Below are 12617 nucleotides of genomic sequence, written 5' to 3' on the forward strand. Positions count from 1 at the left end.
CAAACTTTATCCATTTTATTTTTTAAGTTCTGTGACATTTGATGAAGTGTATATTTCATCAATTGAAAAAAATCTTTTATTCTTACAGTGGAAAAATTAAAACATAATTCATAATAATAGGCTCTGTAATATTTCTAACATATCAAGAATATAGACCAGCAAGGTAATTTGACTTTTAGGTATATGTGACATACATCTTAGGTCTACTATATTTTTGTAAAAACCTCAAAAGTTGTCACAAATACATGGCTACTTTAATAAATCCAGAAATAGTCTTTCCATTGTATAGAAAGGGAAGTTTTATTTTTGATTCCTACCATATTTTAAAGAGCTGTATTTCTTGGTTTTCTGGTGAGTCTTGGTGAAAACTTTTTAAAAGTGTGGATGAGCCCTGGCTGGTGTGGCTCAGTGGATTGAGTACCGGATTGTGAACCAAAGGGTCGTGGTTCAATTCCCAGTCAGGGCACCTGTCTGGCTTGTGGGCCAGGTCCCCAGTAGGGAGCACTTGAGAGGCAACCACACACTGATGTTCTTCTCCCTCTCTTTCTCTCTCCTTTCCCTTCTCTAAAAATAAATAAATATTTTTAAGAGAAAAAAATAGACTGTTAAAAAAATGTATATTTTAAGAAAAAGTGTGAGAAATATGGTACTTTTATAATATAGTTTTTTATGTATATTTTTTACTGAAATTCATTATTTTGCTCAGATATTTAACTCTATTTTTGTAATTCTTATTACTATTCACAATTCTACTTAAGTAAATTTCTTAACATAAACTATTTCCCCTTTGTATTCCCAATATTTTATGGTAGTATTTATAACAAAGACTTTTACATATAAAAAAAAGATTTTACATTCATTCATTCAAAGATTATTTATTATGTATGTACCCATTATGTTCCAAATACTGTCCTTAGGCTGGGGAAACAAAAGTGAACAAAACAAACAAAAATACATACTTTAATTGGCCTTCTTTTATGCTGTGTGGAGACAGAAATAAACATTTTAAATAAATAAATTATATTTTTCATTTAAAGATAATGAGTGCTATGAAGAAAAACATATCGGCATATGGAAGCATATAGTTTATTGTAGAATTTTTTTCTTTTTGACAAGGACCAATTATATTAATTGAAAAGCTTATAGAATTCCTAATACAAAAGCAGGGTTACAATATATTGTAACATTGATTAGGAAGGGGAAAGTCAAGGAACATATAGCAAGGACTCATGGACAAAACCAAAGGGGAAGAGCTGAAGGAGGGAAAGAGGGAGAGGGCAAGGGAAAGTGGTGGGGGGTAGGCAGAGACAAATGTATTTGAAAAAATAAATTAAAATAAAATTTAAAAAAATATATTTTATTTATTTTTTTGGGGGGGAGAGAGAAACATCAATGTGTGGTTGCCTTTCAAACAGCCCTTATTGGAGACCTGGCCTGCAACCCAGGCACATGCCCTGACTGGGAATCGAACCGGTGACCCTTTGATTCCTAGGCTGGCACTGAATCCACTGAGTCACACCAGCCAGGGCGATTATTATTCAATTTTATTTATATATATTTAACATCATTTATTGGTAGGACATTATGTTGCATACTTTCACGTAGAAAATTCATTTAATTCCCAATACAACCTCATGAAGTAGAATTTGTTATTACATGTATGAAAAAACTCTGAGAGATTCAGTAATGACTCGCCCCAGTGGAGGAAACAAGAAATTGGCATAGCTGGAACTCAAATTCAGATTTTTGATTTTCCAGTGTTCCTCTGTTCTTCCTCTACCTTGCTGCATCTAACACTCCAAGCAGTTTATTACAACACTCTATCCTTTGCTTTCTTGAAGGTGGCACAAAGGCTTCAGATTTGGAAGTCCTTCCAATAAAAATGTGTTTAGTCAATAAGACAATTTTCATGTAGTCCAGTAAGATGATTTCTGAGGGAATATTCCACAGATCGCTCAAGAAGAGGGGAAGAAGGAAGTGACTTAGAGATTAGTCTGTCAACATCCAGAATTTCTAAATTCTCATCAGCAGGCTCACAAGTCTCAAGTTTAGTTGCAGTAGTGGCCAGGTTATATGTATTTTCCCACTAAATATATATCTTCAAAATTGTGTGAGTAATCAGGAGCTTTTATTTCCAAAAGTGCTGCTCTTGGCATTTGCTAATCCCACATTTGCTGGTGCGGTTGACATAACTGTTCGTTTAGTTTTTATTTCACATACACAGCTTGTGCACCTGTTTTCAGACTGGCTAAAACTGTTCTTGCTCCTTGGTATTGGGCCATTCTGCTGATACAGTGTGTTATAAATATTGCAAGGACAGGGCAGTTCATATGACAGGATAATACAACATAATTTGACTGACAATCCCATTTCCTATTTAGTCCCTGTAGTCTGAGACGTGAGTTAAAATTTCAGCCTATGTCAAGGTTATTACAAAACATGGCCAGTTTTATACTTTATTTAGAATATGATCTATATAAGATATATGGGTAAGAGCTACCTTTTTGTTGCTTAAACCGATCCTGGCTGGGGGAAAAGGAGTAATAGTATCTTCCCAAATAATAGTAACAAAGTTTGAAAATACGGTCTCTTCATATGAAATCACTGCTATACTTGAGCCGGCTGTAATAGAGACGCACACATCCTGTGGTTACGTAAGAAAATAATATGAGAAGGGAATTCTGGGCACTGTGCATTTTGCTTGAGTGACACTGATATATTTGGAAGCATCTGTCTTCCCCTTCCACCTAGATGCATGTTTGTTTATTTTGGCTTCCAATGGGCTACTGGTTCCCTCTAACTCTTGTGTCCAAAAGCTCAAACTGTTTTGGAGTTCAAGTACTCTTTCTTACAAGTTTATCATTACAAAGTATTACCAGATTTTGGGGGGAATCATGTCCCAATTTGCAGTTCAGTTCTTGGCTTAAAATAGTTTCATTACCAATAAAATCCAATATCCTATAACAAGGAAAAATATCTAATCAGTCATGTCTTGTCAAAGTACCATGCACCAACAGTGTGATTAGGTGAGGCTCTATTCCATTCCATTATATTCACCACAGACCCAGTATGCACCTCTGATAACATGTGGCAGGCAGAGCTCAGAATCAGAAACTTTTTTCCTGGCCCTTTGCTCTTTACGATATATTATTATTATTTTAAAAACACATGTATAGTACTTTCTGTATTCCAGGCGCAGTTCTAAGCAATCTACAAATATTAACTCCTTAATTCTCACAGCATCTTAGGAGGAAGGCCAAGGTCACACACATAGTGCTGGTGGAGCCAGGGAATTTAAGCCCAGCATTCTGGCTCCAGAGTTTGTGTTCTGCACTGCACTGTGTTTTGTCTAGTAATTTTCAGATAGAAATAATTTGTGTGCAGTGAAGAACAGCATATGGTTTCCTGCCTTCAGGGGGTTTATGATCTAAATATATTTCTTTCTTCTTTCCATACTTACCTTCAGAGATCCAGATATAATGCTATAGCTCATTAATTTAGCAGATACCTTCATTTACTACATATGTATGATGTGTACTGAAGACAAGGACAATGCAGGTTGCCTTTTAAGGAGCTCACATCAGGGAGATATGCAGTTTCATGAGTGCTAATGGAAGGATATATTTCAATTACATCCTTTTCTTGAAAAAGTACAGAACTTTTCAAAAGTGGTAGTGTTTGATTTGGAGTTTGCTAGAGGGATAAATGGAGAGAGAAGAAGGAATCGCAGGTGAAGGCACAGTGTTATGTTTGTTGAAGGGTCAGGGTGGACTCAGGAATGTAAATTATTAAGAGGGTGATATGACCAGAAATCAGGAAATAGGGTCCAAGTATGAATGGCCTTGTGTTCCTTGATAAAGATGTGGAATTGATTCTGTAAGGAATGAGAAATAATGAAGAAAGTTAAGCAGTAAAAGACATGGTGCATACTGTGTTTTAGATACATAAAATGGACAGTTTGTTTCAGAACTGCCACTGAACGTAATTTGGATTCACAGTTTTGCTGTTTACCTCTTCTCACTCATCTTCCTCCTCCAATTCCTTGGTCCCCTCTTCTTCCATTTTTGCCCTGGTCCCCATCCAGTCTCTTCACTCCTTCCAGTAATAAAAATATCTAGTTTTCATGAGTTACTCTCAAGTTTTCAGGAAAACACCCAGTATCTGCCATTAAACCTTATAATGAATGTCATCATCCTTTCTACTTGTCAGTTAGAAAGTCCCCTTTTGTTAATGGAATTTTCAAATATTATTATGAGAAAGAGGAATATTTATTTGGAAGACAGTGAACTGTTGAAGGGAGAACCTGAAATTATGATACGTTTGTAGCTTTCTTCACACAAAGATCCATCCAGTCTCATTGAGATGCATTCCAGTTTTGCTGCATCCTGAGAAAAGCTGTAGCAAGGCATGCCTCCAAAAAGCCCTGGGATTACTTCTCAGCGCTGCCACTTCCTGAACAGTTCCTTCCAGCACAAAATCCACACTCTCTCTCTGAATCTGTTTCCTCCACAATGTTTACCTAAAAGACCTGTTATAAGATAAGGCAGCTGGAACTACTTTATAAGAGCATAATGCAGAAGGAAAGGCATTGCTAAAATTTACATTTTCAGTTAAAGTAGAGCTGTGTATTTCTATGCCACAGTATTCCTCTAGGAGCTCTATATTTTAATGGCCCCAAATTTTCATCTTTCTGTAACAGTGAGAAAAATTCAGTTCACCTTCCTATCTTACATATGAGGTTGTCTTTGACCTCGTCAGCCTTTCATAGAGTCTGTCTTTTATGTCTAGAGGAAAATTAAACAATAACTTTCTGAATGGCTCTTGATTTACATTAATGATGTCCCTCAAGAGAAATGTGCAACTTTTTCACCTTGTATTTTTATGCCTTCTTTCTTTTTTAGATTGAAGAATCAATTGAGACGCACTTTGGCAGCCATGGCAGAAGGGCCATACTCTATAGGCCTCCTTCCTACAGCGAAACAGAGCTTCGGCTCCACCAGTACATTCTCACTCAACTTCAGTACACAGTGCTCATTGCTGAAGAAAGGCTTGGTGCTGACCCTGGGCTGGAGCTGCTAGAAAAAGGTCAGAATACGAAAGTAATTACCAAAGTGTCTTGACATAGAATATTAGATAATTTCTGGAATGTGCTATTATCTTCCTCTAAAAAATTCACTAAAACAAATTCTTACCACTGATCAACTTTCTTGCATCATAGAAAACTTGGCTCTTTTTCTGCTTCCTCTCAGTTTTTCTTCAGCTATATGTCTTTATTTCTTGAAATTATTTTGTTTATACTTTTGTAGCACTTGGAGTTGCATAGTTCATGTTTAAATGCTACATAAAAAATGTTTATGTTTATGAGCTTGAATACATGTTCTTCCCAGCATCAAACTGCTCCATATTTTAAGAAAATTGCCAATTCATCTGACTGCCAGTAGAATGTGCTGGAAATTGTTTCAAGAAACCAGCTTAAATGTGATTCACAGATTGTCTCTAAATGTGAAAGAAGCGTGGATATTTATCACACATGCTATTACCAGTCAAATACTTTTATTTCTTTCATTTGAAGTGAAAAATAAAGACAAGAGTTTCAACAAGTTATTTGAAAAGATCACTGAAGAGATGATGAGAGTCAAAAAAAGGGCAATGACAAGAACAGCCAACACTTAGCAACTACCCCTATGACATATACTGCATTGTATTCTATATTCATGATCTCATTTAATGCTCACTGAAATCTCCTGAGCACCCTAAGATTAAGAAATATTAGACCCTCTCCCCAATATTCTAGAAGAGGAAACTGAGGTTTTAAGAGGTGAAATGACTCACCCTGTTTCTTAAACCTGGGGTGAAGAGTGGGATTTGAACCCCTTTGTGCCAGCTCTCACTTGTGTACTTGTCCTCTTCACCTCCTTGTTGTGTCAGTCTCTCTTTTGCCCATTATTCTGCATGACTGTATCATTATTAGATCTACAAGGATGTGGAATGCTCATTCAACATGAGAAAATCAGATTTTTCTCTTTATAAGGGAGGGAAGAAAAAGCAATTTGAATCAACTGCTGATCTCAGCAGTGGTTTCCTTTGGGAGAGAATATGCAGATCCTGGTACCATAGTAATATGTATTTTTCACTTAAGTTTCAACAATCTTGCCATCGTCATAGCACTTCTTCTTCAGTTAGGTGGCCCCTCACTCTTTAAAGTGCTAGGTTTACGCTGGTGAATGAAGGAGGCTGGGGGACATTTAGCCATAATCACTCCTTCCTATGTTCACCTTTTACCTCATTGGCTGTAAAGCTGTAAGCTACTTAACTAGCAAAACTCCCAGGGAGTAGAGACCCCCGAAATCCACTCTGGTGAATAAAAAGGTATTAAAAGTGTGGAGAGTGTGGGCCATGAGGACAGGCCTCCAGGAATGCCATTTGCTGGTCCCTGCCCCCTAAGTGGTAGTATGGAAACATAGAGCTCCAGGCTTCTGGAAGCAACTGAGAAAAACACAAGGGAAGACGAAGTTCTGGAATATCAAAGAAGGCTGGAAACAAATTTTATAAACCTCATTGTGGTTGGTTCTAATAAGATGGACCAATCTAGAGTTCTAGAACATCCATAAATGATATTGTAAGTAAACCATTTATCAGAATAGGTGTTAGGGAAACTGTCTCTCATCCCACAGAATAGTTTAGCCCATCACCGAACCAGGTGTTTGACTGTATGTACTGCTACAACCACCACCTGCATGCCACGTGACCTGTGCTCCTGAGTCGTGCTCAGCACCACTGTTGTCTGGAATTCCTACGTTCCCCTGCCTCCTCGGAGTGTCTACTGGCTGTGTATGGGCACAGCGTGGACTATGTGTGCATGGCAACTTTCATCCAGTTTCAATTTTCAGTTTTCTCCAGTTGCAAAACAGAGAGAATATGTCTCCTCTCTCCCTTGTTGTCCTTGGGTCAGTTTTACAAAAAAAAAGAGGATTATTTTGCAGCTTCCGAATATCAAGAAAGTGCAAAGACAGCCTGAAGGCAATAGAATCTAGTCACCAAAGGAGCTGCTGGGCCCAGGAGCCTGAGATAAGCAGATGGTGTCACCAGAATTTGTCATTTGTAAACGCTGTTTCAGCTGCTCCCTCCCACATTCCCTCAGCTTTTGAAACGTCCATTCCCTAACTCTTCATATTCTTTTACTTTGTACAGTCAAACATTATCCCTGGATAGGCCTCAGAAAGGGTAGCAATTTCATGAATGTAGAAAAATGATCTTTTTGGCTTTTCACTTGGTTTTATAGTTTTCACTGAGATCAACATGCACTGAGTCCCAAATTAAAAAAAAATTTCTGTGACTGTAATCTAACATTTCCTTGATTATCTAGCATATGAAAAAACCCACTTTTTTATTGCAGCTTATTTGCCATGGCTACAAGTTCAATGTATAAATTATGTTTGAACTGAGGAACTTATTACAAAAAAGAATTTCTAGAGATTTGAGTCTTATAAAATTTGTTTTGCTTTAGTTTCACATATTCACCTCATGCTTATTTTAATGTATGAGCAGCAGCAGAAAGTCTGATGCTATGTTGGCTCAGTTAAACTTAATCTCTGCTGTGTTGGCTCAGTTAAACTTAATCTCTGCCTGGAGGAAGTGGAAGCAACTCAGAACGATTTAGAAACCTACCCACCTATCTTTCACTTTACAATTGCAGTTTCTGCTGTTTGCTATCCTGAAATTTGAATTTTACATTAGAAACAAAATAAGTACTCACACAAAATTTGCAAAGTATGCAGGTGCAGACTTGACACATTTATAAAATATATTCTTGTCATAGGAAATTAAATACAAAATGCATTTTTCCTGTTCTACCTGTCCATTCTACCTACTTTCCTCTCCTGACTCCACCCCAGTCACTTCCGCTGACCTCTTTCTGTATCATCCTTGGAAGCAAGGGTAGCCTCTTTCCAGTTTGGGCCATTTAAAAAAAAAAAACTTTTAAGAACAGAGATAGATAAAAATTAAAAAAAAAAATAAAAGTCATAGGCTAGGCAGAAAATATGCCATTACGAAATACAATCTGTTCTTGTGGAGTGACATTTGAAGTTTATATTTTATTTAATTTTCATGTTGCTTATTTAGTAAACACTTGACAAGAAAAAAAGTCTCCGGTTCTAAAATAGAATATGGCTAATCCCATTCTAGTGACATAACCGAAGCTGGTGGCTCTCTCTGGCAGGATAGGGCTGTGGCTACATGACCCTAAACGGGCAAAAGTTCTCTGAGCCCTTGTTCTCGTATTTGTTAAAGGCAGTGATGATATTTATTTCACAATAGGATGTGGTAAGACTTTAATCACTTTTTTCACCTCCATGAGAGTTCTGGGAGTAGACACAGTAAAACCCAACCAATATGTTCTCATTCAATAGTCTGGGAGTGGGGCCCAGAAATTTATGCGTTAAAAATGGAAACAAGTCATTCTGATGTGTAACTCAGTTTGGGGAGCATTGACCTAGGGCTATACTATTGGTTCAAGAAAGATGGAGTAACAATCTTTAGAGTTAATTTTGAGAATAAAATGCAAAAGTCAGCTTGCTAAAATGCCATTGCACGACTTAAGATTTAACTGTATAGTTATTTACAAGCATTTCATATTTAGGCTGATTTTGAGGACAGGTAAAGCACAGTTGTCTTTAGATTTAGGCCTGTTAATACTTAGAATGTAAAACATACTTTTATGGTCCTTCAATCCTTGCTTTGGAAAAATATATCCTTGTCTCTGCATTTATAAGAACACATAATTCTCTAAAGGAAAAGATAGAAGGACCAACCAATTATTCCCTTTCCTGGTATCTAGGTAGTATTTTGTAAATCAGTGCTTCGGTACATGGAATAATATACTGGCCTAAAAGATAGTAGATGTTTCCCAAAATTTCTTAACTTACTCCATGGTAGCATTCAAGTAGCATGTGGTCCGAGAGACTGACTCAGTAGATTTTATCATTGGGTAAAATTCTTTATATGCATATGTTAAAAATGAAAATTGAAGAATAGTGCATATTTAGCAAGTTTCTGTCTACTTTTGAATGCATCTTGCACTTTTAAATTAAATGTATTATATAGTTCACATAGAAAACAAATGCTGACAGCTATCAAAGCTACAGAATAGGAGTCACTGTTATAATTTGAAATTGCTCTTGTTTTTAAGAATTTGGGGATTATACATGGAATATTTTCTAAAGAAATTCAAAAAGTGAATGACCATACTGATTTTCTTGCCAAGGGTTGGCAATTGGAGGCCCACGGGCCAAATTCAGCCCAACGCCTGTTTTTGTAACACAGTTTGGCTGGAACACAGCCACACATTTATTTTTGTACGGCTGTGCCACTTCTGTTCTACAACGGTGGCGTTGACTAGTTAGTTGCAGCAGAGACTGCATGTCTCTCAATACCTAAAATATTTATCATTGGACCCTTCACAGAAAAAGTTTGCTGTCCCTCATATCTAGACTAATTCTTTGTCATTTGATCCCTTACCAAGCTGATGATTAAAGCCTTGGACTGCAATAGCTTAGTATTTTTTAACTTATATCAAACCTCATTCAAAAAAGATTTGATGGTTTACAGTAAAACACATACTTATAAAGTTATTAAAATATGAAAATTGAGCTCAAACAGGATATCTTAGCTACCAAAAATTAGGCTTAATTTTGGCTTTGAGGTTTTGAGCACCTAGAGCAACAGGGAAAGAATTTTAAGTTTTACTTTCAGGAAGAAGGGATCATTGTAGTTCCTTCCCGTAACTCTTCTGCATGCCCAGGTAGTATATCTAAAAAACTTTCTCAAAAGGATTATTAAGTAGACAATGCTATGTTGTCTAACAGGTCAAAGACCAGAGCAACATTTATATTGGAAATAAATCAACATCATATCTTGGTTCATATAGTGACCTTCCAACATGAGCTGAGAGAACATCATAGCACGGTATAGTGAAGGCATATCTATGAGGATTAGAGTGAAGACCGTGATAAATAGTTCTTATTGATATTTGTATTGACATTTCACTTGATGTATTGTATTCTGGAGAAGAGTATTTTAAATAATGTTGCTTCACAACATTTTCTTCCCATAATAAGGACACTATAATTTGCTGAATGATGATCTCAGAAAGTACTAGCAATAGATAATAGAGCGAGAGATACAGATCACTACTTAATATTGTAGAAAATACATTAAAAATGAAGAAAAGATGATTTCTTCTCCTGTGTATAATTTAATAAATTTCTATTTTCATTTACATTTCACTTGCGCTCAAAAAATTTCTAACACATCCATGTATCATTTGAAATTTAGTCTAACTTTGAAGGTTTATTTATAATGGCTGCTTGCCAAAAGCTGTTTCTGAAGTTTGTATGGAAAAGAAACATCTACAGCAGACCAATCTTAACTTTTGTAATGAAAAACCTATTTCAAATTTTTCTTTCATTTATTTGTATTCAAAAAGAAGCTACTAGGAAGTTGAGATTTGAATTACCCATAAGTAAGGAGAGCTTAACCACAAAATTGCTTTCTTGGGAAAGTAGTAGACTGTGGTAATTAAAAAGAATAAGCTTTCAAATAAGATTGAACCAGGATTGGAGTCCCTTGTGTTACTGTTTTATGGTTACATAACTGTGGGCAAGTTACCTTCCCGAAAGCCATATTTTCCTCCTCTCCAAATGGGTTGTTTTGGATTGTTCTGTGCATGGAACAGTGTAGGAACTTCTCAAATGAGAGACGATATTGTTACTACTGTTGCAAACTAGTTACAGAAAGGAGATTGTGAAGATTTCTTAGTGGGGAGGTGTATTTAAAATGGATTCCATACAAAGTAATCTAAGGATGCTGCTGTTGGATATTTGGGGATTGTAGGGTAAATGGAGGCAGTCTGGTTTTCTTGCCCAGATGGCTGGGGAACCAAGATAAGCTCTGTTCTCACAGCCTTGAGACTGGATCCGATACACAGTTCCCATAATATTGAGTGGGCTCACATGCGTAGAATCTTGCTGTTATACAATGTATTCTGGCTCCCTGCTGGCTTTGTCTGCATTTAGTATATAAGAGGGTAGGGGCTCCCGGTTAGGACAGAGCTTGCAGCATATGTAGATCACCACCCTCAAGGGCATAAAGGCATGCCAAGCATCCCCAGGGCTCCGCGACTTTTCTTCTGCCTGCCGAATCCCAGAACCTAACCGGCCTTGATAGGTTGCAACACAGGGATAAATAAAATTTTTAGGTATTTTCAAGACATACTGTCTCAACTTACATATTCTCATAGAAGAGTCTGGGTTGTAAACACTTATGAAATTCCAACACACAGGCTTCTGGATCATTTCATTTGGACAAAACCCTCAGTTCCAAAAACTCCGTAAGCTCCTTGAGCACAGGGACCATGTCTGTTCTGCTTATCACTTAAAACCATGCCTTCCACATAAGGGGCACACAATAAATGCTCATTGAATACACAAATAAATGAAGATAAAATAGTGAACCAATATCTGGGCACCTTAAATAGTGAACCACCTGATAGAATTCAAATTAAAACTTAATTGATAAGCCTTTAACTTTGATATAACTTTTTTCTTTCTTTTTTAAATTTATTTATTTATGTTTCCAAATACATTTGTTTCTACCTTCCCCCCACCACTTTCCCCTGTCCCCCTCCCCCCTCTCCCTCCCTCAATCCTTCCCCACTTTGACTTTGTCCATGAGTCCTTGCTATATGTTCCTTGACTTTCCCCTTCCCTTCCTTTTCCCCCGCCTCCCACTCCCTCCTTCCCTCTTGTCTCTTTTGGTTTCTTTTCCTTTCAGTGTTGCTGGTCTTATTTTCCTTGCATCTTTGTATTGTTGTTAGGTTCCCCTTATAGGTGAGGTCATAGGGTATTTGTCTTTCACCCCCTGGCTTATTTCACTTAGCATAATACTCTCTAGTAAGATCAAGTGTAGTATCTGTTTTTATCAGTTTATATAACTTTAGAGGAACACTGATATTCTACTCTTGCTCAAATCTGCTCTTATAATGAAAATAATGCAACCACCAGTACAGTAGTATATAGGGCTGGTACCTCATACAGCAATGATTCTTGACAGCTAAGGCTTTTTTAAAAAATTTTATTTGTTTATTTTTTAGGGAGAGAAGGGAGGGAAAAAGAGAGGAATAGAAACATCAATGTGTGGTTGCCTCGTGTGTGCCCCCTACTGGGGACCTGGCCCACAACCCAGGCATGTCCCCTGACTGGGAATCAAACCAGTTTACAGGCCGGCACTTGGTCCACTGAGACACACCGGTCAAGAATAGACAGCTGAGACTTTTAAGTGCTTGTGAAACATTTTTTAGAGCTTCTCCTTTCCCTTGCTGTTAAGACTCCCCTGTCATTTACCAGAATTACTTAGCCTGTCTGTTTTGGGGGGAAGGTGGGTGAGTTTAGGTCTATACATAACTCAGTTCTGGTGCCGTGAGCTTTTCACATGAATGCATTTAGCAGAACCTGGAGTAAACAGACACCAGGGAAGGAGATGAACATTTGTGGGTTATCTGCTTAGAGGTGATAATTGACTCACTGAAGGTTTAATACTCTGTAAAACAATGGAACACA

At 37.2% G+C, this 12617-nt stretch overlaps 1 protein-coding gene across 4 annotated transcripts in view; it reads left to right on the forward strand.

Annotated features, from left to right (window-relative positions):
• Nucleotides 1-12617, forward strand: part of CPED1 (cadherin like and PC-esterase domain containing 1) — a 289378-nt gene that overhangs the window by 25888 nt on the left and 250873 nt on the right. For all 4 annotated transcript variants that reach the window (XM_054564025.1, XM_054564028.1, XM_054564027.1 and 1 more), the window contains one exon: nucleotides 4902-5085. In XM_054564025.1, coding sequence (XP_054420000.1) covers nucleotides 4902-5085 — 184 coding nt within the window. The remainder of the gene's footprint in view (nucleotides 1-4901; nucleotides 5086-12617) is intronic.

This window comes from Pteronotus mesoamericanus, unplaced genomic scaffold (genome assembly GCF_021234165.1).
Source record: "Pteronotus mesoamericanus isolate MK-2021 breed Mesoamerican mustached bat unplaced genomic scaffold, CSHL_Meso_final scaffold_85, whole genome shotgun sequence".
NCBI lineage: Eukaryota > Metazoa > Chordata > Mammalia > Chiroptera > Mormoopidae > Pteronotus > Pteronotus mesoamericanus.